Source organism: Nannospalax galili, unplaced genomic scaffold, assembly GCF_000622305.1.
Source record: "Nannospalax galili isolate Female #2095 unplaced genomic scaffold, S.galili_v1.0 scaffold251, whole genome shotgun sequence".
NCBI lineage: Eukaryota > Metazoa > Chordata > Mammalia > Rodentia > Spalacidae > Nannospalax > Nannospalax galili.
Genome location: NW_008329576.1, coordinates 480,248 through 507,070, shown reverse-complemented (window position 1 = coordinate 507,070; position 26,823 = coordinate 480,248). Strand labels below are relative to the sequence as shown.

At 48.8% G+C, this 26,823-nt stretch overlaps 1 protein-coding gene, 1 non-coding gene and 1 pseudogene across 3 annotated transcripts; 1 reads left to right on the top strand and 2 right to left on the bottom strand.

Moving 5' to 3' along the window:
• Positions 1 to 1,639: 1,639 nt before the first annotated feature.
• LOC103739027 lies at positions 1,640 to 3,126 on the bottom strand (annotated as a pseudogene).
• Positions 3,127 to 3,874: 748 nt separating this feature from the next.
• LOC115071416 lies at positions 3,875 to 3,981 on the bottom strand. The gene has a single exon (XR_003850501.1). It is a non-coding gene; the product is annotated as a U6 spliceosomal RNA (small nuclear RNA).
• Positions 3,982 to 10,569: 6,588 nt separating this feature from the next.
• On the top strand, positions 10,570 to 20,078 carry Sp7 (Sp7 transcription factor). 2 transcript variants are annotated; one of them, XM_008838581.2, is made up of 2 exons: positions 10,570 to 10,804; positions 17,321 to 20,078. In XM_008838581.2, exon 2 carries the CDS (start codon positions 17,354 to 17,356, stop codon positions 18,581 to 18,583), a length of 1,230 nt encoding a protein of 409 aa, XP_008836803.1. In that variant the 5' UTR covers positions 10,570 to 10,804; positions 17,321 to 17,353; the 3' UTR covers positions 18,584 to 20,078. The 2 variants fall into 2 exon arrangements, with proteins under 2 accessions (XP_008836803.1, XP_008836797.1); XM_008838575.2 differs by lacking the exon at positions 10,570 to 10,804 and adding an exon at positions 11,164 to 11,294.
• Positions 20,079 to 26,823: the final 6,745 nt, after the last annotated feature.

The window sequence follows — 26,823 nt, the reverse complement described above, 5'->3', positions numbered from 1 at the left end:
GGGAGTTGAACCTGGGTCCTCTGTAAGAGCAGTCTGTGCTCTTAACTGCTGAACCATCTCTCCAGCCCCTGTTTTTGTTTTCTTTTGAGACGAGGTCTTACTATGTAGCCCTGACTGGCCTAGAACTCGATTAGGTAGACCAGGCTGACCTCATGAGATCTGCCTGCCTCTACCTCCCAATGATGGGATTACTAGTGTGCACCACCATACCCAGTCAGGCCAGCTTTTCTTGTTGAGCCCTTCTTCCTCTCTTCCATCCCTCTCCCTTACCTCCTTCCTTTCTTCTTTCCTACCAGGCACAAAGTAGGTGCTCTTTGAACATTTGTTGAGTGAAACAATGTTCTGTAATTTCATTCCACATCAAATCTGAGATCCCAACAATTAGAGCAAAGCTGGGGTTGTTGGTTAGTGGTAAACACTTGCACAACATGAAGAAGACCCAGGGTTTAATTCCCAGTTGGGGAGTGGGGGGAGTAGAGTGCTTGCTTAGCATGCACAAAGCTAAGGTTTGATTCCTAACTTGTATAACCTGAGCATGGTGGTATACACTTGTAATCCCAGCACTTGGAAACGGAATCAGAAGTTCAAAGTTATCCTCAGCTACATAGTGAATTCAAGGCCAGTCTGGAATACATGAGAACTTGTTGCAAAAAAAAAAAAAAAAAGTTCTACAGAGATGACTCTCTTAAGAGCACATACTGCTCTTTCAGAGGACCTGAGTTTGGTTTACAACCACCTCTAACTCCAACTCCAAAAATTCAACTTCTTCTGGCCTCTGTAGGCAGCTGCACTCACATGTACACACACACACACACACACACACACACACACACACAATTAAAAATAAAATACATCTTAAAAAAAATAAAGACAAAGTCTTACTCTATAGTTCAGGTTGACATAAAACTCACTCACTGTTTAGCCCAGGTTGGTCTCTAACTCAAGGTAATCCTCCTGGCTAGCCTCCTAAATCCTCGAATTACAAATGTGTGCCATCGAGGCCGGAGAGATGGCTCAGCGGTTAAGAACACTGGCTGTTCTTGCAGCAGACCCAGGTTCAAATCCCAGCACCCACATGGCAGCTAACAACTGTCTGTAACTTCAGTTCCAGGGGATCCGACGGCCTCTTCTGTCCTCCTCAGGCATTGCATGACACAGGTGCAATTACCTACACGCAGGCAATCCACGCATACACATTAAAATAAAAATACTAAGCCAGGCATGGTGACCCACCCCTGTAGTCCCAGCTACAGAGAGACCCTGTCTCAAAAAGACCAAAAAATAATAGCCGGGTATGGTGGTGCATGCCTGTAGTCCCAGCACTCGGGAGGCAGAGGCAGGTGGATCTCTGCGAGTTCAAGGCCAGCCTGGTCTACATAGTGAGTTCCAGGACATCTGGGGCTACAGGGAGACCTTGTCTCAAAAAGATTAAAAAAAAAAAAAAAAAGACCAATAAATAAAAATAATAAAATTTTTTTAAAAAACAAAAAAACCAAAACAAGAAACAAATGTGTGCCATCATGCCTAGCTTATACGCAGGATTTTCTTTTACATGTATGCTGGGAAACTTTAAAAACAGCCATTTATTATTTGTATTAAATGGGTGATTTGTTCTGTAATGAAGAGTATACTTTTCAGTTCATAGCCAAGCGTCAGCAAAGTCTGGATGTTTTCTGTTGATATAAGCTAATTCAATTGCCACTAAATTATGGACCATTTCATTTGTAACAGGCAACTTTTTACGAAGAAGACAAGTCACTACTTCAACTATGGCATCATGAAATTTAGGAAACCATAGCAATTCCTGTGTACTGTAATTGCTGCCATGCTGAATGATTCTTTGCATTTCCTCATGAACTAGCTCTACACAACAGAAGCTGGGCTCTTCTAGACGTTTGATTTGTCTTTTGACCGGTAACTGAAATGAAACCTCAGGCACAAATAAAGCAGGACAGGGACCAGTACCATTTCTAATGGCAGTCAAGACGTCAATAGTGTTAATGCCACCTAGCAGGTCAACAGATGCTAAGGTTCGCCCAAAAGTCTCATGGAAAATATAACAAATTCTAGCACCCCCGCATAGCTCAGAAGTTTCAATGTACTTTGCAGTTCCTTCAATAGTGTTACAATACTCTATGGCAAATCTGGTAATGAGCTGGAGTAAAGTAGCACTTTTATCGTCCACGGGTTCACCATAGCTATTCAGGAGGGACTGATACTGAGCAGCTAGAACATTGATCCTTGTCTTCAGTTCAGGTAAACAATCTCTGATGTGATGCATAAGTAACCTATTCAGAGTCTGAGCAAGATATTTCATTCCATTTCTGTTGGCCAGAGTGGGTATTTCCTTTGAAGAAAAGCATATTCATCCAGGATTGAATCAGTTACACTCTTCTTATTGTTGATATCTAGCTGGCTCCTGTTTACTCCAATTATCCCAAGCTTGACAGGAATAACCCTTCCCGTCAGTACATCCATGGCGTCAGTACCCGCATCCGTGAGATCAAGTTTGGTAATGACAGCTAGAGTTCTGCGACCATCAGGATCTACCTCTCTGGAAATTTTCAGCGCCTCTGACGTTGCCATATCTGTATCTGGAGCAGTGACAGCAAGGATAATGGAATTGGGATTACTGATGAACTGAAGAATGTGCTCTCTGATTTGAAGCTCAATATCTTTAGGCTGATCACCTACAGGCACCTTGGTCATTCCTGGCAAATCCACGTGTCAAATTAACAACGCTGGGTGAAAAAATCTTAAGATGAATTGGTTCAGAACTTACTGCCTTATTATTTCCTGAAATTCTTTCTGTTTCATTTTCAATTTCTTGTCAAAATTCATCACAATCCGGGTAAAGCTTATTTTTGGTGTGAAGAAATTTACCCCATTCTTCTGCTCCTACTCCATTTCCTTCTGCTGTTTTGCGTTTTTCATCTGCTGAAACGTGGACCAGCTGCAGAATGAGGGGTCTCAGTGTGACAATGCCAGTCCCTCTGGGAAGCAGATCCCTTCCCACTGGGCTTTCTAGACCTGAACTCTTTCCACTGCTCTGCGTTCCCATCACGACGACGATCTGAGGCAGCCCACTGTGTTGAAGTCGTCCTGCAGCTTGTTGATGACCGGGGATTAGCGCCTGCATGGCTCCAGAACGCGGGACCCACGCCCAGCAGGGCCCGGCAAGGAATGGGGACTTGACCAACCGACTTGACCAACCGCTTGCCTGCCTACCTCTTCTCCACCCTCTCCTGAGGAGCCTGCAACCATTGGGCCTAGCCACCACCTCCTGGCCCGCTCCCGGCCTATATTCAGGATTTATGAAGAACCATTTCTTTGGGTTGTTCAGCCTATTCCTAGGGATAGAAGATGTGGTCAGATCTCTACCACTCCAAATTTCATTTATTTAAGGATGCTAATTTATGACCAGGGGTGGTGGCACACCCCTTTAATCCCAGCACTAGGAAGGCAGAGGCAGGAGGATCTCTATGAGTTTGAGGCCAGCCTAATCTACATAGCAAGCTCCAGGCCAGCTAGGGCTACATATTAAGGTTCTGTTTCAAAACAAACAAACATAATAAAAATAAAGATGCTGGGGCTGGAGAGATGGCTCAGCAGTTAAGAGCACTGACTGCTCTTGCAGAGGACCGGGTTTCAATTCCCAGCATCCACATGGCAGCTATGAACTGTCCTTAACTCCAGTTCCAGTGGAATCCAAAGCCCTCTTCTGACCTCTGAGGCATCGTAGGACGTGGGTGCACTCACATACATGCAGGCAATACACTTATACACATAAAGTAAAAATAATAAAATATTAAAAAAATAAAGATGCTTATATATTTCATGTATCAGATTCTAGGGCATATTTTTCCCTAAAAATAAAATTATGGAATGCTTCATGAATGTTTGTGTCATTCTTGTGCAGGGACCATGCGAACCTTTCCCATACCACTCCAACTTTTAGTGTATGTACTGCCGAAGTGACACTCTAGGGTTTTCTTTTTTTCTTTTGAGACAGGTCCCTGTAACTACAATATGTAGACTAGGCTTGCTTCCATCTCACAGAGATCTACCTGCCTCTGCCTCCCAAGTGCTAGGATTAAAGGTTTGTACCACCACACCCGACTATGAGGGTTTTGCCTGCATATATAATTGTTCCACAAGTGTGTAATTCCCATGGAGTCAGAAGTGGGCATCAGATCCCCTGGAACCGAAGTTACAGACGGTTGTTAGGTGTCATGTGGATGCTAGAAACCATACCTGGGTACTCTATGAGAGAACAGTCAGGGCTCCTAACCACTGACCCTCCTCTTTAGCCCCTCCAGGGTATATTTTAGCAAAAGGGAATTTCTCAGAGACCACCAGGAGCTTAGTTCAATGTTGGCTTTTATAAAATAGATACCAAACCTGGCCAGGTCCTCTTGTTCCAAGGTTACACCTTTATTTTCCTGTCTCCTCCCATAGCTCTCTCTGTCCCCTGCCGTCCTTGCTCCTCCTTTCTCCTCTCCTGATAATGTATCTTTTTCTTTCTGATTCTGACCTGTCTCCCCTGAAACTGTTTGTATTATTCCAGAGTTCAAATATCAGCCAAGGAAACTGAGGCTTATTGAAGAGGGAAGCCAGGACTAGAACTGAGTCCTGCCTTACAGCTGTTCTGGTGAAAGAGGGTGGGAAGAGCTAATATATGTATAAGTACTTGTTGGGGTGGGAAGCTCCTTTTCTAAGCTGTCCTGGATGAAGGCTGTCAGTCTTTTCTTATCTGTCATCAACTTTGCCTCTTAGAGCCCAGACTCCTAGACCTCTGATCAGCGACTGGGGCAGTAGGCAGTGTCCAAATCCCAAGGCCATGAGTATACCTTCCCTTAACAAGGAACAAATTTCCCTGCTCACCAGCCCATTGCTTTTTGAGGATCCTGTCAGATTAGCAGCTGTCCCACAAGACTCTTGTCTGTGTCTCTTTCATATCTGTTTTTTTTTGTTTTGTTTTGTTTCTCTGTCGTTTTTTTATTTCTTTTTATTTATTTATTTATTTTGGTCTTTTTGAGACAGGGTCTCCCTGCAGCCCCAGCTGTCCTGGAACTCACCATGTAGACCAGGCTGGCCTTGAACTCACAGAGATCCTCTGCCTCCTGAGTGCTGGGATTAAAGCATGCAACCACCACACCTGGCTTATTTTTTGTTTTTTTATGTGTATGTGTGCATTGCCTGTATGTAAGTGCACTCGTGTCATGCAATGCCTACGGAGGACAGAAGAGGCCATTGGAGCCCCTGAAACTGTAGTTACAGACAGTTGTTAGCTGCCATGTGGGTGTTGGGATTTGAACCTGGGTCCTCTGCAAGATCAGCCAGTGTTCTTAACTGCCAAGCCATCTCTCCAGTCCCTTTCTTTGTCTATTTTTTTTTTTTTTTTTTTGGTCTTTTTGAGATAGGGTCTCCCTGTAGCCCCAGCTGGCCTGGAACTCACTACGTAGACCAGGCTGGCCTTGAACTCACAGAGATATGCCTATCTCTGCTTCCCAAGTGCTGGGATTACAGGCATGTGCCACCACATCTGGCTCTGTTTTTTGTTTTTTTAGGATAGCTATCATGCTAACTCAAACTGGCCTAGAACTCAGTATAAACCTTAGGCTGGTCTTAAACTCGTGGCAATCCTCTTGCCTCTGTGAGTGCTAGGGTTATAGGTGTGTCCCAGCAAAACTGGCTGGTGTCTTTTCTTTTTGAGATGTGATGTGGTTTCACAATATTACCAGGCTGGTCTTGAACTCACAATCCTCCTATCTCAGCCTCCTAGTAACTAGGATGATAGTCTTGCACTCTTGTGCCTGGTTCTTTTGTCTTACTTTGTTTCCTATCTCTGGGCGCCTCCTCTTTCCCATTCTTTCTATATTCTCTGTCACTGGAGTGATCATCACTAGAGAGGAGGGCTGAGCCTGGGTGCTTGGGGGTGGGGGTAGTGGCCAGACTAGGGGCCTGGGACATGAGTGCAACTTTCCAAGTTTCTCTTCCAGGCCCCTGTGGTTGGGGAGCTCCACAGAGGGAGAGATGAGTCAGCAGGGCTGCAGAGCAGGGGGGCAGCTGGGTGGGGGTGGGGAATGCCAGGGCCTCCCCAGGGCCAGGGAGTCCTTAAAGGCCATCTGGGTCTCTGAGCTCCCACGGGTGTGGGGAGTGAAGGATCAAAGGCACACAAAGATACCTGGTGGTACCTATTCTAGTTAGGGGGTACAGGGGGCCATATGTAAGACTGGCAGTAGACCCCATAAAATGCCTAGCCTCAGATTTAAAAAAAAAATTTAAGTGTATGAGTGTTTTGCCTACATGACTATAAGTACACCTATGTGTACTCAAAGAGGCCAGAAGAGGGTGTTGGATCTCCTGAAACTAGAGTTAAGGATGGTTGTTAGCTACCATGTGGGTGCAGGGAACCAAACCCTGGTCCTCTGGAAGAGCAGCCAATGCTTTTAACTAATGAACTTCAGCCCAAGTCCTCATATTTTTTTGTTTGCTTGCTTTTTGAGACTGGTTCTCAGGTAACCCAGGCTGACTTTGAACTCATTATATAGCTGGGATGACCTTAAACTCCTGATTCTCCTGCCTCTACCTCCCAAGGGCTAGACTTACACATGTGTACCACCAAGCTTGGCTTCATCCCCAGATTCTTTTTTACATTATTCATTTATTTAATTTTTGAGACAGGGTCTCATTATATAGTTGGGCAGGCCTGGAACTCACTATGTAGACCAGGCTGGCTTTGAACTCACAGAGATCTCTACCTGCTTCCTGTCTCCTGAGTACTGGGATTAAAGCTGTGTGCCACTGCCTACCCCCAGCCTCACCTCCAGGTTCTTTTTTTTTTTTTTTTTGGTCTTTTTGAGGCAGGGTCTCCCTTGTAGTCCCAGCTGCCCTGCAACTCACTATGTAGTATGTAAACCAGGCTGGCCTTGAACTCACAGAGATCTGCCTGCCTCTGGCTCCGGAGTGCTGGGATTAAAGGCGTGAGCCACCACCCCCAGCTACCCCTAGGTTTTTATAGGGAGAGGACTTCTTCAATGTACTCTAGAAGACCTCAAATATATCCAGAATTACAAAATTGTGATACCAAGCTTGTGTGTATAAGACATTTGCATGTGTAGAGACAAGTATTGATGGGAGTCTATGTGGAGAGAGGTGTCTAAGTGACTGACTCTGTATGGATGTATGTATACTGGTGCATATTTGTGTTATGAATGGGGGTGACAGAATCTTGAGGTAAGCAGTATGTGTATAGCACACATACATACAGTGTGTGTTAGTGTGGATGTCTATATATATGAATGAGTTATGTGTTCTCCAGAAAGGTGCAAGTATGTGTATCTGTGTGTCACTCATGGTGTCTATTAGAGTATATATCAATTTTTGTTTCACAGATTTTATTTGTCCTTCTCTTGTGATTCTCTCTAGGTAGCCAAATCTCTAAGACTGCTCCATGGGAAGAACTATGAGTCCCCTTAGATTAGGGATCTCAGAGGGAGTGCACCTTAAACAGCTGGGCAGAGGGCAATGGTTATGGAAGAAGGTAATTTCTCTCAACCTCCTACTCTCTCCAAGTTTCACTCTCCCCCACCTTTCCAAAAAAATCCAAAATCATGAAAGAACTTGAGGCAGGTTCCAGATTCAACCTCTCTAGTCTAGGAAACCCACCCTAACTCTCTCAGGGGAAGGAGGGAAGGGAGTGGTCCCTGCGGTTCAGCCCAGTGCTGGCATTGGGAGATCAGAAAGGCACCATCCCACCCCTTCATGGGACGTCCATCTCAGAGCACTGCGTCTGGGTGGCCATGGGCGGAGGCTGAGGGGCCCCCAGGGTGGTGGGGGGTGGTGGATAGAAACCAGATGCCTAGGGGGTTTATACTGGAAGGACCAGAGCCGCAGCCTCTACCCGCCCCTGCCACATGGCGCCTCTGCCTGGGCTGCCCCACCCCCTGGGAGGCTGGGCTGAGGGGAGGCCTGTGAGGGCTGAGGTAGGTCTTTGGTAAGGGATTCCAGTTGCTGCCCCCAGCCTCTGAGGGCACTGGGAAGACAGGTGAGGAGCAGGACCCAGAAATACAAGCTCCACAGCTGGCTTGCAAGGCTGTCTTTAGCAAAGGTTTGAGAGAAGTCAGGGCCTGAGGGCAACGGGTGAAGGTGGCAGCTGTCTGCCTGGCAGGCACAGACCCTTGTCTAGGAGGCTTTCTGATGTGTATGGGCTGCCCACCAGGATTCACACATTAGGGGCCCTGGCTCACATTTTCCTAGGACCCCTGCTCCTCCTGTTTCCTTTTCCAGCATTCCTTGGATCTGAATATTTCTGTCCATTTCTAGGTAGGATTCCTATGAGAGCTCCCCAGGGAAGGGGAAATGTTGACCCCTCCCCTATCCCCGCCCCCTTGTTCCATCCCTCCTTTCATCTTTTCATTCTTTTTTGCCCCTTCAGTCTCTTTCTTGTCCAATCAGGTTTGAGCTGCAACTTCTGTCTGTTCCTGGAGTCTAGATTTGCCCTGCCTCAGTTTCCTGATTGATATAACAGCTGCTCTGCTAGCAATACAGTAATTTCTCAAAAGCTTCCCATTCTTCCCAGATTCTGAGTTAAGGTCTTAGAAATTCAGCTGACACCTCAGGCTCACACTCCCGCCCTCCACACCAGGGGGAGACTGGGAGGTCATAGGAACACCCCACCACGGGCACTTCCTCTTGGGCAGACGGGTGGGGTGGCCCGTGTAATCATCGGACACAATTATGCTCTATTTATATTCCATCCCCACCCCCCACCTGCTGGCAGCTTTACCCTCCACCTCCTGGACCTGGCTATGCCCCTGGCTATTTTCCTTGTTCCTTGTGTCCTGTATCTTTGTTCCTCTGAGTTTGTTTCTTTTCTTTTGGAGTTTTTTGTTTGTTTGGGTGGTTTGGTTTGTTTTCTGTACTACTTTTTTTACCAGGGCCAGGTATCTGGTCAGTCTTCTGGTTTCCTTTCCCCTCTCTTACGGCCTCTGATGCCTCTAGTTCTCTTGGACTGTTTCCTTGCTCTGTGTATCCTCTTGGTCTTGGTCTTTCTCTTTGCTTCATTGCTTTGTCTGACAGCCACCTGGTTTCTAATTCTTCCCTTAAAGTTGGGCTTACCAGGTTCCTTGGGGATATCAGTGAGTGAGGAGAGAGGAGAAAGAGAGGCTGAAGATTAGACCCAGGGCCTCATGCCTCTAACTCTTAGCATGCATTCTACTACTACTACTACTGAGCTACGTCCTCCTGGGGGCAATCAAATTTGGGGGCTAGGAATCTAGGACTCTGGGGTCCTACCTGAATTTTGCTCATGCTTGTTGCTTAAACTACTGTTCCTGAACCTTCCTCTGCCATCTACCTCCCAGCATTTTCTTTGAAGTGTTGGGAGGGTAAAAGGAGTGAGGAAGAGAAAATGAGGGCTGCTGGAGAGTAAAGAGAGGAAGATCAGGCAAGGCTGGGAGAGGACAGAGGGATGAGGGTGGAGATAACTTGCCACTTCCCTCCCCAGCCAGGTCCCTCTGTGGGACAGATGCTATTTTCTGCACTTGGCTACCCAGTTCTCCCATAAACTTACTCTAGGGCCCAGGGATCAGTTAATAGGCATCTTGGATTCCCTTCTCCCATCTTGGTTGACCTTCCTTCTCTTTCCCATTTTGATGGAATGTAGGAGTTGGAAGCACAGATTAAGCTCTATCAGAAGTTCTTTCTGTAACAGGCAAAGGGAATTGTTGTTTGGCCATAGAGAAGGGAGCCAGGCGTTTCCACCCAGGGAAGAAAAATCACTTATGAGAGGAGCTACCTATCAAAGTATGAACATTAAATCCCTGGCCAAGAGGGTCTTGGGATCAACAACTGCTAAACCATAAGGAATGATGGAGGCTAGGGTATTTCTTGGTCTTTTTTGTGGGGAGAGGGGTCATTCCTGAGACAAAGTGTGGGCATGGATGGGTTGACCCAATGACCTTTTGCTCTGATCCTCACTCCTGCCTGCCTTAAATCTTCTCAGATTCCAGGTTCTGCCTTACAGACTGAGGTGGGTCTAGCTCTCTTTTCCTAATGGTGAAACTGAGGATACCCTCATCCGCAAGCTGTGCCAAGCTCTTCCCACTCTGCATCACTTACTCCAGGCCTGGCTCTGGAACCTACTTCAGTGACTGTGGAAGTTTGGGCACTAGAAGCAACCATATTGAGCTAATCATCCCTTCTACTCCATCAAACACATGCATGTGCACACATACACAGGGCTCTCCTGATCTAGTGGTGGCTAAATGGGCAAACAAGTCTTTCCATAACCAGCTTGGGGGGTGGTTGTGTGGGTTTCTCCAGTGCATTACCATGTTCATTGTATGTGAGTTTGTCTGTGTTCATTCATGACAGTGGCAGTCCCAGTGTGGGCAGCTCTGTGTGTGTACGTGTGCATGCATCATCCTCGTGTTTGTCCATGAGTGTGTATGTCAGTGTGTTCCAGTCTCTCTGTGTGAGTGTCGTCCCCGATCCCCCATCCCCCCCCTGGATCTCTAATTAGTGGTTTGGGGTTTGTTCCTTTTCCCTCCTGTTCCTTCCCTCAGCAGCTCGGCGGCAGCCTCAGCAGCAGTAGCAGCAGCAGCAGAAGCCAGCGCGCCACCGAGCAGCAGCAAGGAGTCAGAGTAGAATTGTAGGATTGGAGCCGAGTGGGAACAGGAGTGGAGCTGGCCTGGGAGAGGAGCGGATCCCTCCCAGCACCCTCAGGCCACACACTGCCAGCAATCTTCCTGCCAGACCTCCTGAGAGGAGACAGGACAGCCATCCCCAGGCTCCCCAGGTACAGATGCTGGGCAGCTCTGGGAGGACTGCCCACAGATGCCTATGGGATTGCTGGGGAGCCCAGGGCACCTGGGTCAACCAACCCTTTCCTTCTCTCCCCAAAGCACTCCCCAAGGAAGCCCTGACAACTTGCCCATGTTCCTGCTTCCCACCCCTTCCCTGGGCACCCCCTTTTCTCCTCTCCTTCTCAGATCCCTTCTTTGGGGAGCTCACCAAATGGAGCAGGAAATTTGGACCCTCTGCCTCCCTCTCTCGCCCTCCTCATTGGATCCGGAGCCTTCTCCGCTGGGAAAGCTGTAATTAGAGGGTGGATCCCTACAGACAGAGAGCAGCCCCCCCCCCCAGTCCCTTCTAACTTTAGATCTCTTCTCTCCCATTCTCCCATTCTCCCTCCCTCTCCTTCTCTCTCTGGCTCCTCGGCTCTCTCCATCTGCCTCACTCCTTGGGACCCGGTCCCCAGCCTCAGGATGGCGTCCTCCCTGCTTGAGGTAACTGTTCCCCTCTGCTTCCCAGGAAACTAGCTACAATCTTCCTGGTCCTCATACCTGCCCACCCCCACCCCCTCAACTCTCAGAGACAGTGGCTATGGTGCTTGTCACTTCCAGGATCCTGAGGAGGAGGAGGAGGAGGAGGAGGAGGGTCCTAGGAGAAGCAAGCAGAGGCCAAGAGAAAAGGGAGGAGAGAACAGAGCTAGGGGTCAGAGGGCAGTCAGAGGAGGAGGAGAGAGGATTAGGTCAAAAGAAAGCTAGGACCCCTGTGGTCAGCTAAGCCATTAATTGAGGAAGGAAAAAGCAATGGCAAAAGGAGAGAGAAGAGAAGGGCAGTGGGAGAAGGGGTGAGAAGCAGGTAGACTGACAGTAGAGGATGAGACACGGAAGGTGGAGGACTGACCGAACAGGCATGGAGCAGCCCTCTGCCTTATTCTTTGGAAGGGGGGATCCCATGTCTAGGGCTCCTAGATCAAGCAAGATCTGGTCAGGTCTGGGTGGGGGAGGGAGCCTAGCCTGTGAGCCAGTGTGTGGGAGAGGAGGTAGGTTGTGAGGGAGAGAAGGAGGGCAGCCCTGTATGTGGGGGGCTGGCCAGGGGAACTGAGCCCAGGCCTGAGAGGGAACCAAGGAGGAGGGACAGGGTCTGAGGCCGCTTGCCCGGCTCACAAATATTTAGCTTTCAGCCAAAGACAAACTCAGCTCTATTTTGGGAGTGGGAGGCTCCAGGGCAGACTGGGCCACTTCCCCTCCAGGCTGAGACCCCAGCATCCCTTGCCTCCGGTTCTAGAGATGGAGGGAAGTAGGGTACCATATGAAATTGGGATCTTGAGTAGTCACTGACTATTTTCTCAGGACTTCTGCGGAACCCAAGGCACAGAGCTGGAAAGGAAGGACTCATGGCTACTTAGAACCCAAATTCTTGTTTCTGGGTCTCTGTGTCACCAATCTCTTTATTGCTTTCAGGGTCCCAGAGAGCCCATGTCAGTGGCCTTCTGTATCTTCAAGTTGGTCCTATTCTTGGGGCCTTTAGAAGCCAACTATGCTCTGGGTGCCCCAACTCAGTTCCCGGGAGTAATGAGTCCCTGCTGGTTGACCAATTAGAAAGCTAGCTAGCTCAACTTGTATGAGGTGTGTGTGTGTGTGTGTGTGTGTGTGTGTGTGTGCACGCGCGCATGCGCGCCTGTGACAAAACAAGAGGCCTTTGATGTTTGTGTGTCTACCAGCCTGTGTATAAGTGCTAGATTAGCTCAACTTGTATGTGGTGTGTGTGTGTGTGTGTGTGTGTGTGTGTGTGTGCACGCGCGCATGCGCGCCTGTGACAAAACAAGAGGCCTTTGATGTTTGTGTGTCTACCAGCCTGTGTATAAGTGCTAGATGCTTACTTACATGCTGCTGACTTTGTGAGTACAGGTGTGTATATGTGGGGCGGGGGGTCATCTGAGAACAGTTTAAATGAGGAATGGCTGAGAGATATTGACTTTGTGACTGAGTTTGAAGTAATGGATGGCATACAAGCCAATGGGGTAGACAGCTTCTTGTCATACACTGTAAGCAGACAGGAATCCCCAGGTACAGAGATGTACTCTCATTGTGTGCAGATTGTCATCACGCCCGTCCCCAACAGACTTGACATTTATTTATTTATTATTGTATGTGTGTGTGTGTGTGTGTGTGTGTGTGTGTGTGTGTGTGTGTAGGTCAGAGGACAACTTTTGTGAATCAGTTCTTAACTTCAACCATCAATTCTAGGGATTAAATCCAGGTCATCAGGCTTTCATAGCAAGTGCTTTTAGTGGAACATTTAATTTTATTATTATTATTTTACTCAGTAGACACTATATTGAGCTATCATTGAAACAATAGACTTGAGGAAGCTTGAGGAGAAAGGTGTATATAAGTCCTGGGTCCACCCAGGGCAGGGGCAATGTCAATGGGTATGGGCATCATGCCAGCCTTGCCAGCGTGGCACTGGTGCCTGGGGGAGGGGCAGTTCAGAGACCTTCTGAAAAGACAGGGTTGGGGAAGCATTTGGCAATCAGAGTGTTGTCATGGAAGCTAGGCTTTTGGGTCCCCTTCCTCCTGTGGGCAGGAGATGACCTAACACAAAGACACTGGCTGCTTTTCATTTCTTTCACCTAGTTCTTAGGTACCTGGCTCTCCACCTCCTCCCTGACTCCCTGGGAATCCCTCTACTTGATATAGGTAGGTTCTCTGGAAATGGGAAAAATTTGGGACTCAGAAAGAGGAAACAGCTGCTGGTGGTGAGACACTCACCTGGACTGAGAGGGGAACAAGAAAGAGGGAAAGATGGGGGCAGGGGTGGGAACACTAGGTGGGAATAGAGAATTTGGAAGGCAAGGTTAGAGATAAATGTAGCTCAGTGGTCCAGTGCTTGCTTAGCATGAGTGAGGCACTGATTTCCATTCCTAGCATGCTGAAAAATAAAAATAAAATAATCATAGTAAAAGAAAAGAAAAATGTGAAAACTTGAAGCTGGGAGGACTGAGAAACTAGAGAGAAAGCTGAGAACTGGAAGCAGACTGTGTTCTCAGAACCTAGAAGGCCCGTCCACTTGTCAGGATGTGCAGTGGCCATTTCCATTGGGACAGGTGAGGCAAGAGTCTGAGTTCCCTAGAAAGAGGGGATCTCCTCGCTCCAATCCACATCAGGGTGAGAGCTGAGACTGTGCCTATCTTGATCTTTCTGCAAAGATTCTCTTTTATTTTAAAGGATGGTGGGACGGGGGTGAGGGGCAGAAACTGGAAGGGGGGCATCCTGGGTACTGAAAAGTAACACATTTGATTGGCTATAGGAGCACATGCTCAAAACCCTAAAACAAGACCCCTTCCCCCCAGCTCTCAGAGACAGTAATCAGCCAGAGAAAGAAACTGAGGCTGTGGGGAAACAGCCTCCAGTACTTAGCCCTGGAACAGTTCTGTGCCTTGCTGCTTCTTCCCTATCCTCAGGGGCCCTGTGGGCCTTGCTCCTCAGGGTCAGGGTCTCCTGTCAGCCTGGGCTGGCTGACTTCTTTCACCCCTCCCTGCCTCCCCACAACTGGGTGGGGTCCCTGGGCTTGGCTGAGGCCCCTGTGGCCACAGTGTGAGGGCCGGGCAGGCCGGGGACCGCGTCGGCGTTTTTAAAAATAAACCGACCGCAGGGAAACCATTGGAGCCTAGCAGGGCCGCGCTGGGCAGAGGGGGAGGGGGCAGCAGGGGGGAGAAGGAGGGAGGAGTGGCCTGGTCTGGGGGTTTTCTGGAGCCCATCACCATAGTGTGTTTCTCTTAGGTGGAAAGTCTGCCGTCTCCCTCTTCCTCCCCCATTTCTCCTCCTGTCTTTTCCTCTGTTTTCCTTAGCTTTCCTGGCCCAGGATCCCTTACCACCTCTCCTTTGTTTATTCTGCCTTCCTTGCACTCCCTCCTTCTTGTCTTCTTACCTTTCTGCTCATTTATGCCTCTTAATGACAGCTTCCACCTTTATGGTTCCCCTTTCCTTGACCCTATGGGGCTTTGGGTAGCAGTTCCTTAGGCACAGGGTCCTTTGAACCCCATGTTTCTGGGTCTCTATGTGTCTTTGAATGTCATATTGGGACCACTCCTTCATGCTAGGTTTTTATTTATTTTTTTTAAATCTTTTTGAGACAGGGTCTCCCTATATTCCCAGCTGACCTGAATTCACTATGTAGACCAGGCTGGCCTTGAACTCGCAGAGATCCGCCTGCCTCTGCCTCCTAAGTGCTGGGACTAAAGGTATGTGCCACCACACCTGGCTTCATGCTAGGTTTTGACTCCTGCTCCATCAATCCTCTGCCCTGCCAATCCTCTGCTTGGGCCATTAGCGCCTCCAGGGAAACCCTGACCAGGAAAACTCAGGGGTTTCCTGTTGCAAAAGCTTTCAGTGGCTCATATTTGGGAGCCCAAGGGTCAATAGGATCTTAGAGAGAGATATAATTGAACAGGGTGGGGAGTGGGGTGCAGCTCAGGAGTGCTGATTGTATAAACCTTGAGAACCCAGGCTCATCTAGAGGATTTGGCATCACATCTCTCTAATATACACACACCACACTAGGAGACACTAGGCAGGTCTGAGAACCCTGGATTCTTGTGTTTTCTGAGTTTGACCAGGAAGATACCAGGCAATTGACTTGTTAATTTTTTGAACCAGGGTCTTGCTCTGTAGCCCAGACTGGCCTAGAATTTGAGAGCCTCCTACTTCAAACTCCTACTGGGATTACAGGTGTGCACTATCACACCTGGATTCTGGTGGTTATCTTTAAAGACAGCATGGCTAGAGGTTTTTTTGTTTTTAACTTTGTTACATTTATACTGGGTGTGGTGGTGCAGGCCTTTGGTCTCAGCACTCCAGAGGCAGAGGCAGGTGGATCTCTGTGAGTTCAAGGCCAGCCTGGTTTACACAGGCCATCTGGGGCTACAGGAGACCCTGTCTCAAAACATTTTTAAAAAGACCAAAAAAGTTTTTAACTTTATTTATTCATTCCTGTGCGTGTCTGTGTGGTATGAGTGTTCCTGTTTCACAGCGCATTTGTGGAGGTCAGAGGACAACTTGTGGGAGTTCTCTCCTTCTACCATGTAGGATCTGGGAATTGAGCATAGATCATCAGGTTTGGTGGCAAATGCCTTTCCCTACTGAACCATCTTGCTGGCCCCACATGGCCAGCTTTTGAAGGAAACCATGTGGTACACTGGTGGTACAGTGATTGAACCCAGGACCTTGTACATAGTAGCCAAGATTGCTAGAGTGTGCCTCTTCCTAAGAAGTTCTGAATCTGACCTAGGGAAGGGTACTATGAGCTCCTGAGGAGTGATGGCCATTAAGGAGATACCTCTGTGTTTCTAAAAAGACCCCTATATCCCACATTCACGTCTTCCTTCATTCACTGCATTTGAATAGAGGGGAAAGCTGTAATCCAGTATCTTAGCCAGTTGCCTGTCTTGGAGGGTCTTCAAGGACTTTGGACTCTTCCATGGCCCAAAAGGAGTTAGCACCACAAAGCAGGAGGTGCCCACTGCCTGCTTGAAAGACATTCTTGCCTTACCACAGTCTTGGTTTGGCTGCAGCCTTGTTCCCGCTCAATGTCCCAGTGTCTCTGCCGTCGCTTCCTCTTGCTTCCCAGCCCCAGAGTCCTTGCCAAGAGATTCCTTACCAGGGACATGTGGACTTGACCTCAGGGAGATCAGGCCACTGCTTTAGTTAGGAGTTGAAGCAAAGACAGGAAATGGAGTATGGAGTGAAGCCAGGAAAATGTAGAATAGAGGTAGATATGGTCCCTTAATTCTGCACCTTCTCTCCATGACCCCATGCTGCACCTTCTTGGAGAGGGGGTACAGTTCTTGTTATGTTTCTTTGATTGGTCTCAAACTCCTGGACTCAAATGATCCTCCTGTCTCAGCTTCCTGGCTAGCTAGGGTTATAGACTCTCCATAGCTGCTGGCCCCATGATCCTCTGGTTTTTGTTTTGTTTTGGAGACAGGCTCTTACTGTGTAGCCCAGGCTGGCCTGGAATTGCCATGTAGCTGAGGATGGCCTAAACCTCTGATCCTCTTGCCTTTACCTCCTGAGTGCTGGGATTACAGGTATGTGCCACTACACCCCATCCATGCTGCTCTTTGAGTGGCATCTTTTTTCTCTGAGTTTCTGACCATGGCTTGGCATTTGTCTGCTTCAATCCACTTTTCTGGGTCAGGACCTTAATTCTTACCTCAGTCGGCTGCTGCTTCTATCTCAGCTCTTGTTCAGAGACTTTGCACATCCCCTGTTGACTCCATCGAAGGCTTTGCTTCCTGTCCACTGGGCTGGAGTATCAGGCTTGGGCCTCTCTTCTCACAACTTAGTTCTGCCCCGACACCAGGCCCTGGTATACCTCTCTTCCCTCTAGTTTTCCATCCTCTTCAACCCGTTCCTGACCTCTGGGGTCTGTTCTCCATGTTTCTAGGTCTTAGTCCTGGAGTTATGCTTTTCATTCTATCCTCTCCTCTTTCCCCCTAAGCAATGCTCCCCTCTCTCCACAGGAGGAAGCTCACTATGGCTCTAGTCCCCTGGCCATGCTGACAGCAGCCTGCAGCAAATTTGGTGGCTCCAGTCCTCACTCATCGACACTGGGAAAAGGAGGCACAAAGAAGCCATACTCCTCTGATCTTCCAGCCCCCAAAACCATGGGGGATGCCTACCCAGCTCCCTTTTCAAGCACCAATGGGCTCCTCTCACCAGCAGGCAGTCCTCCAGCGCCAACCTCTGGCTATGCCAATGACTACCCACCCTTTTCCCACTCATTCCCAGGGTCCACAGGCACCCAGGACCCTGGGCTACTAGTGCCAAAAGGGCACAGCTCTTCTGACTGCCTGCCTAGTGTCTACACCTCTCTGGACATGGCACATCCCTACAGCTCCTGGTACAAGGCGGGCATCCATGCAGGCATCTCACCAGGCCCTGGCAACACACCTACTCCTTGGTGGGACATGCACCCTGGGGGCAACTGGCTAGGTGGTGGGCAGGGCCAGGGTGATGGTCTGCAAGGGACACTGCCCACAGGTCCTGCTCAGCCTCCCCTGAACCCCCAACTACCTACTTACCCATCTGACTTTGCCCCCCTCAATCCAGCCTCCTACCCCGCGCCCCACCTCCTACAACCAGGGCCCCAGCACGTCCTGCCCCAAGATGTTTATAAGCCCAAGGCAGTTGGTAACAGTGGGCAGCTGGAGGGGAGTGGTGGAGCCAAAAACCCCAGGGGTGCAGGCACAGGGGGCAGTAGCGGATATGGGGGCAGTGGGGCAGGGCGCTCGTCCTGCGACTGCCCCAATTGCCAAGAGCTAGAGCGGCTGGGGGCAGCAGCGGCTGGGCTGCGGAAGAAGCCTATTCACAGCTGCCACATCCCTGGCTGCGGCAAGGTGTACGGCAAGGCGTCACATCTGAAGGCCCACTTGCGCTGGCACACTGGGGAGAGGCCTTTCGTCTGCAACTGGCTCTTCTGCGGCAAGAGGTTCACCCGGTCGGATGAGCTGGAGCGCCATGTGCGCACTCATACCCGGGAGAAGAAGTTCACCTGCCTGCTGTGCTCCAAGCGCTTTACCAGAAGCGACCACTTGAGCAAGCACCAGCGCACCCACGGCGAGCCAGGCCCGGGGCCACCGCCCAGTGGCCCTAAGGAGCTGGGGGAGGGCCGCAGCGTCGGGGAAGAGGAAGCCAGTCAGCCCCCACGACCATCCACCTCGCCTGCACCCCCCGAGAAAGCCCCTGGAGGCAGCCCGGAGCACAGCAACTTGCTGGAGATATGAGCTAGGTGGAGGAAGGTCTCCAGCCCCAAGGCCCTCTTGCCAGCCTCTCTTGGTGCCGTGGACCACCGCTTGCCCCTCACTCTCCTAAGCATGCTATCCTTTGGGGCTCTCTCTACCTTGCTGCCTGACAATCTCCTTGCATGCCTCCTCAGCTTCCTTCCTTTTGCCGTGGGTCTTAGCCAAACTCATCTCAGGCTCTCATCATCTGTGCCTAGATCCTATGCTCCGTTTTCCCGAGCTCTTCCTTCCCTGGCCCCTGCTCACAGCTTCTCTCAACTCACTTTCCTTTCTTTTGGGCTCCCATCATTTTCTCCTCCTCAACTCTGACATACATCCTTTCTACTTCCCAAGCTTACTCACCACTTCCCCTCAGCTTCCGGGCTGTCTTCCTAACTTCTTATTCCACCGCTTCCATCCTCATCAACATTTTTCTTTTTACAAACATAATGATGATGATAATTTATTGCCCCCTGGTGGTCTTTTTAATTAGGAACCAGAGTTAGGGAGACTGGGGTTAGTGACCCGGCTGCGAGCAGAGTACCAAGACGGGGGCAGACCAATGGGGATCTGATCCCACAGATAAGGGGACCCCAGGCCTGTGTATTTAACCCTTATGCACCAGGAGTAAAGAATAATAATAATAATAATAATAATAATTCTATTTATCTAAGTTATGATGACGGGTCAGGTAGAGTGAGCTGGGGAGGGAAGGGGATCCATTTTTGCTATGGAAATTCTAGCCAAATGCATATCTGTACAGACAAAGTGATAGTGGAGATCTTGTTTCTATTATCAAAGTCTCAGTGAGGTTTCTTTGTCAATGGTTTTAAAAACTGGGTTGGTTAGTTAGACCTCTTTTAAAGAGTTGAGGGGGTATCTCAGTTAGGAGATCCCTATAATCCCAAGCCCCAGCCAGAAGCTGTGAAGCCTCAAGTCCTAAGGAGGGGGAAAGGACTGGAATCTACCCCAACTCTCTTGACCTCTGAGCAGGTTCTTCCACTGCCCATCCCCTCAGACCCTATGACTTCATCAGGCTAATCCTCTGTTGTCATGGTTATGGAGAGCTTGCAGCTGCCATCTTAAACATGTTCTTTGAGGGAAGCCCACCTAACAGGAGGACTTTGGTTTGGAGGTGCCCCTCCTGAAGAAGAGGTGGGGAAGGCCTCCTCTGGGATCAAATTCCAGTAAATCAAATATTTATTGAATGCCTACTCTGCAAGGCACTTTGCTAGGTCTGGTGCCTAAAAGCCTATAAGCAAGAATTTTTAGGACAGAGGTCCCTAAATTAATTTGGGGGTGCAGCCACAGGCCCCCAAATCTGGGAGTTTCCACTCCACCTCCAGTGACTTTTAAAGCCGCTTTGTGCCTTTGCCTTTCCTGAGACTTTGGATCCTCCTTTTCTGTCCCCGTCCTCTCATGCCCCTCTGCTTGGGCAGAGGGTAACATTGTGAAAGGGAAGGAATCACCCCCCTCTTGGAATCTTTCTTTTTTTTTTAATTTAATTAATAAAAGTTTGATTCGAAATTGTGTCTGGTGAGAAAAGGGGTAGAGGAGGGGGATGGATGGGGCACGAGGTATGTCCTCAGTAAAGACGAATCTTCCTATGGGAGATACTTGATCACAGTTATGTTCTCCAGTTGAGCTTTTTTTCAAAGGCTCTCGGTAGTCCCAGCCCGCCTGGAACAAGCTATGTAGACCAGGCTGGCCAGGATCCCACAGAGATCGACATGCCTCTGCCTCCGGAGTGCTGGGAGTGCTCCGGAGTGGGCCATCATATTCCAGTTGAGTTTAGTCTGCAGAGTCCAGAAGGCAGAGTGCTTTCTTCCAGGGCCCTTTATCAGTCGGTGCCACTGACCTTGGTCAAGGCAGTGACTCGGCCCGAGCATCAGCACCGCGGTCACTGCGGACTAGTGCGTGGCCGTGATAGGACTCGGGGTGGGGGGGGTGGACGCCCGCCTGGCACATAGCTCGCCCCCTGCCCGGGGCCTGCAATCAGTTGTGCCCGCCACGGAGTTAGTGGAGGAACAAAAGCCACTCTGTGGCGGCCATCCCCAAGCCACAATAGGGCTTTGTGCGGCCCCCGCCCCCAGGGCTCCCCCGCTGGGCTGAGGGAGTGCACGGGGCGCTTCCCCAGGCCGTGGCGCCCGGGTCCCGCCGTCCACCGGCCGCGTGATGGAGGCGCAGCTCCGGACGGCAACACCACCCCGCCCCCGCCCAGGTGCGAGTTCAGCCCCCTGCGGGGCGCGGGGCTTCAAAGGCGCTTTGAAGAAATCCGAGTTCCGAGACTGTCTCGCGTGCCGGGGGTTGCGGCGGAAGGGACCGGGGCAAGGCTGCGCGCGGACCCCGGGCGGGCGCACAGGACCCCCCAGGGGTTGGCCCTCTCGCCTCCCGGCCTCCGCCTGTCCGGTGCCAGCCCCCGCCCGCCGCAGCCTCGCGGTCCTCCCCTCCCAGTCCCCTCGGCCCCTTTCATCTTCCCTAGACTCGGCTTGGGGTTTTGCTGGTTTCTGGGAGATAAAAACCGCCTCAAATAGCGGCGGCGCACTGCCAGGACAAACAGGGCCGGGCGGGCCATGTGCGCCTGGGGCGCCCGGCTCCGGCGGGCGAACTCCGGCGATGTGGCCCAAAGCGTGTGTGGGCCCTTTTAGAAGTCTCCGGCCGCGGCCCTGGTCGCAGGGACGAGCGCTGGGGGTGGCCGCAGGTCTGCTACAGAGTTTGGTCGCCGGGGCCGTCCCGTCGCGCCCCCCGGTGAAGTTTGTGGGGGGCGGGGAGGGGCGTGCTAGGCTTGGACTTCGGCTTCCCCACAAGCCACAAATTGTAAAACCCATTCAATAAATGTTAAGTAAGCAGTATGGAAGAGGGGGACAGGACTTGGGCTGGAGCATGGGACAGAACGGCAGTATACTTCTTCGCAGTGGACATTAAACTTGAGTCATACACCTAGCAGATAACATAACCTGAGGATGAAAAGCGGGCTTCATCCCAGGGTGTTGGAAACTGCAAGTGGGGGTGATTTCTTGGAGCTCTGGGTTGGATGGTATTATGGTAGCAGTTCAAATAAGAACTTTGCCAGTGGTTTGCCTCAGAAGTCTCCTGATATCTAACAGTTTAAGTCCCTCTTTTCAAACCTGCCTGCTCCCCCCTTTTCCAGGCAGTTTCCCCAAACTCATGCCTTTAAGCATATGCCCTTTATGTGACCTCCCCCAGCCGACAGTGAATTAATTTAGTAAGTTAACCTGGCTAATAGGAAAAACGTCTCTTAAAATGAGAGGCATGCCTGTAATCCTAGGATTTCAGAGTTCAAGGTAAGCCTGAGCTACATAGTTTGTGGTCATGAGGTCAGCCTGGGTAACATATTAATAGAGCAAAACCCTGTCTTTTCTTTTCTTTCCTTCTTTCCCTCCCTCCCTCCCTCCCTTCCGTCCTTCCTTCCTTCCTTTTATCGTCTTTTTGAGACAGGGTCTCGCTGTAGCCCCAGCTGGCCTGGAACTCGCTATGTCCCAAGTGCTGGGACTAAATACACTGAGCGCCACCGCACTCAGTGTATTTGCAATGCCCTGCAGAGGCCAGAAGAGGGTGTCATATCTCCTGGAACTGGAGTTACAGATGGTTGCCAGCCTCCATGTGGGTGCTGGGAGTCAAACTCAGGAGGTCCTCTGGAAAAACAGCAAGGGTCTTAACCACTGAACCACCTCTCCAGTCCCCTAATTTTATTTTCATTTGTATGACTGTTTTGCCTACATGTAAGGGCACCTGTGAGTGCAATGCCTGAGGTGGCCAAGAGAGGGCATTGAATCCTCTGGAACTGAAGTTATGGACAGTCGTTAGCGACCATATAGGTGCTGGGCACCGAACCCAAGCCCTCTGAAAGAGTGGCAAGTGCTCCTAACAACCGATCCATCGCTCCAACCCTAAGACCTTGGTGGGGTTTGTTGTTGTTGTTGTTGTTGTTTTGTTGTTTTTAAAGGAAGATCTGAGCAATGTCATCTGAGGATTCTCTGAAACTGTAGCCTCTAATAGCCTAGAATCTGCATCTTAAAAAATTTCTCTATTGGGGCTGGAGAGATGGCTTAGCAGTTAAGAGCACTGACTGCTCTTGCAGAGGACCCGGGTTCAATTCCCAGCACCCACATGGCTGCTATGAACCGACCTTAACTCGAGTTCCAGGGGAATCCGAAGCCCTCTTCTGACCTCCACAGCATTGCATGACATGGGTACACTCATATATATTCAGGCAATACGCTCATACACATAAAATACTAAAAATACTAAAAATAAAATATTTTAAAAAATTTCTCAGGTGATTACTGCATCCTTATTTATAGACAGGGTCTTTCATATCCAGGCTAGCCTGGACCTCAGTGAAAATTAAGATTACTTAATCACCCAAGCCTGTAATCCCCAGCACTCCGGAGGCTGAGGCTGGAGGATCTCCTAAAATATCAGAGCAGCCTGGGCCATTGAATGAGTCCCTGTCCAAAAAACAAAACAAAACAAAAAATAATCATCACACCTCCCATTCATCTTTATACTCTGGTTCTAGTTCCTTCTTTCAGTTTTTTTTTTGAAACAGGGTTTCCATGTAGTCCTGGCTGACCTGGCACTCACTGTGTAGACCAGGCTAGCCTTGAATTTACAGAGATACCTCTGTCACTGCCTCCCAAGTGTTGAGATTAAAGGCCTGTGCCACAACACCTGGTCTTTTTGTTTCTGACAGGGTCTCCCTCTGTAGCTGGAATACAGGCTTACAACACTATGCCCAGCTTTTATTAACATTTTATAGGGGATAAGAGTATAACTCAATAGATTTTGTGCTTAGCTATCGAACAGAGCCCATGGGTTCATTCCCTAATGGTGGTAAATAAATTAAGAAAAAAGAGGACTAGAGAGATGTCTCAGCGGTTAAGAGCACTGACTACTCTTGCAGAGGACCCGGGTTCAATTCCCAGCACCTACATGGCAGCTACGAACTGCCCTTAACTCCAGTTCCAGGGGAATATGATGCCCTCTTCTGACCTCCGTGGCATTGCACAACACGGATACACTCACATACATGCAGGCAATACACTCATACACATAAAATAGAAAAAAGTGTTTAAAAATATAAACTAAGAAAAAAGAAAAAAAAAAATCAATGCCCAAGGGTCAACTAGTTGGTTGCAGAGTTATAGCTAATGACTTTGGGCACTTTATAATAACACTAAACAGCTTAATTTCCATTTTTCTATATGGGCAACAATCTTTTTTTTCAAAAAATATTTATTTTTATTTCATGTGTATGAGTATATTGCCTGCATGTATGTAAGTGCACCTGTGTCCTGCAATCCCCTGGAGCTGGTTAGGATGTTTGTTAGCCACCATGTAGATGCTGGGATTCAAACCCAGCTGAGCCATCTCTCTAGCCCTGAGAAATAACCTTTATAGAATAATTAGGACACTGTGAAATTAGGAAACTGAAGCTCAAAGAATTCCATGACTCAGCACTTGTGGGGGTGAAGGCAGGAGAACCTGGAGTTCAGGGTCATCCAATATATCCAGTCCATATCCAGTCTGGTCTGATGAGACCCTGTTTCAAAACAGAAACCCCATGATCCAATTCTATGCTGTCTATAAGTTCACTTTAAAAATAACAATATGTGCTGAGTGTGGGGTGGCTCACAGCTTTAATCCCAGCTCTTGGGAGGCAGAGGCAGGTGGATCTTTGTGAGTTCAAGGCCAGCCTGGTGCACATAGTGAGTTTCAGGCCACCTGGGGCCAGGGAGACCCCATGTCTCAAAAAGACCAAAAAAAAAACAAAAAAAACAAAAAAAAAACCCAAAACAACATGGTTTAGGTAGAGAGTTCCAGATCAGCTGGACTATAAGGAGACCCTATCTCTATATATGCTAATGGCACATGCCTATAATCTTAGCACTTGGGAGGCTGAGGCAGGACAATGACTCACTCAGCTGTAAGGAGTCCCTAAGGTAGGCTTTCTGAAAAAAGTAGTTTATTTTTATTTAATTAAAAAAAAATTTTTTTGGTCATTTTGGGACAGCGTTTCCCTGTAGTCCCAGCTGGCCTGGAACTCACTATGTAGACCAGGCTGGCCTTGAACTCACAGAGATCCATCTGCCTCTGCCTCCCAAGTGCTGGGACTACAGGCATGCACCACCACACCCAGCTTTAATTTTTAAATTATTTTCTGTGTATGAGTGTTTTGCCTGCATGCATGTAAGTGCACTGGTGTTGTGCAATGCCCTCAGGGGTCAGAAGAGGGCACTGGATTCCCTGGGACTGGAGCCATGGACAGTTGTTAGCCACCATGTAGGTGCTAGGATTTGAACCTGGTTCCTCTACAAGAGCAGACAGAGCATTTAATCACTGAGCCACCTCTCCAGTCCTTACTTAATTTTTTCAAAGATTTTAAAAAAACATTTATTATTTTTATTTTATGTGTATGCATGTATTGCCTACATGTAGGTAAGTGCACTCGCATCATGCAATGCCCAAGGAGGACATAAGAGGCTGTCAATCCCCTGGAACTGGAGTTACAGACAGTTGTTAGCTGCCATGTGGGTGCTGGGATTCAAACCTGGGTCTTCTACAAGAACAGTCAGTGTTCTTAACTGCTGAGCCATCTCTCCAGCCCCCTCAAAGATTTTTTTTTTTAGGGCCAGAGAGTTGGCACTGGCTGCTCTTGCAGAGGACCTGTTTTTGATTCCCAGCACCCACATGGTGGGTAACAACCATCTGTAACTCCAGTTCCAGAGGAATCTGACACCTTCTTCTGACATCCTCGGGCATTTCACGACATGGATGCACTTACAAACTTGCAGGCAATACATTCATACACCATAAAAAATATTTTTAAAAGATTTATTTTTATTTTTTGTGTATGAGTGTTTTGCCTGTATGTAAGTATGTGCACCTATATTGTGCAGTGCCCACAGAGGACAGAAGAGGGTGTCAGATCCCCTGGAACTGGAGCAACGAACACAACGGTTGTTAACTGCTGTGGTGTGAATGCTAGGACTTGAACCTGGGTCCTCTGGAAGAGCAGTCAGTGCTCTTTACTGCTGAGTCATTGCTCCAGTCCTTTATTTTTGTTTGTTTATTTATTTATTTATTTATTTATTTATTTATTGATTATTTTAAAAAAATATTTACCTTTTTTTTTTTTTTTTTTTTTTTTAGTCTTTTTGAGACAGGGTCTCCCTGTAGCCCCAGCTGTCCTGGAACTCACAATGTAGACCAGGCTGGCCTTAAACTCACAGAGATCCGCCTGCCTCTGCCTCCCAAGTGTTGGGACTACAGGCATGTGTCACCACGCCCGGCTTCTTTTTTTTAAATTATTATTTTTATTTTATGTGTATGAGTGTATTGCCTGTATGTATGTGAGGGCACCCATGTCATGCAGTGCTGCGGAGGTTAGAAGAGGGCTTCGGATTCCCCTGGAACTGGAGTTAAGGACTGTTCGTAGCTGCTATGTGGGTGCTGGGAATCAAACCCAGGTCCTCTTCAAGAGCACTCAGTGCTCTTAACTGCTGAGCCATCTCTCCAGCCCCAGAATAACCAGTTTTTACACCTACCCTCCCCCCTCCTCTTTTTTGAGACAGGGTCTCCCTGTAGCCCTGGCTGACCTGGGACTCACTATGTAGACCAGGCTGGTCTCAAACTCACAGAGGTCCACCTGCCTCTTTCTGGGAGTAACTCCATGCTAGGTTTCCCATTCTTCTCTTCTTTGCTCTTTTTGAAACAGGGTCTCCCTGGAACTCACTGTAGACTACGCTGACCTTGAACTCACAGAGATCCACCAGCCTCTGCCTCCCAAATGCTGGGACTAAAGGTGTGTGCCACCACGCCCAGCTTTCCATTCTTCTTTACACTCCAGTTTTAGTTTTATCCTTTACCTTCCTTTAGCTTTATTTCATTTTCTTTGTTCTATTTATTTAGTTTTGGGGGGTGCGTGTCTCACCATGTAGTCCTGGCTTAACTGTAACTCACAGAGATCAATCTGACTCCTATGTTTGACCAGCTGTTTTTTTTTTCTTTTTAAACGATTTACTTTTATGTGTATGAGTGTTTTGCCTGCATGTAAGTGTACCACATGTATGCAATGCCTGAGGAAGCCAGAAGAGGGTGTCAGGTTCCTTGGAACTAGAGTTACAGAGGGTTACCCTCTCGGTAAGTGCTTTAAAAAAAAATTTTTTTTTTTTTGGTCTTTTTGAGACAGGGTCTCCCTGTAGCCCGAGCTGTCCTGG

Coding starts and splice junctions, on each gene's coding strand:
- Sp7 (XM_008838575.2), top strand. CDS start 11,274: ATGGCGTCCTCCCTGCTTGAG. Junction 11,295..17,320: donor TGGCGTCCTCCCTGCTTGAG/GTAACTGTTCCC, acceptor CTCTCTCCACAG/GAGGAAGCTCACTATGGCTC.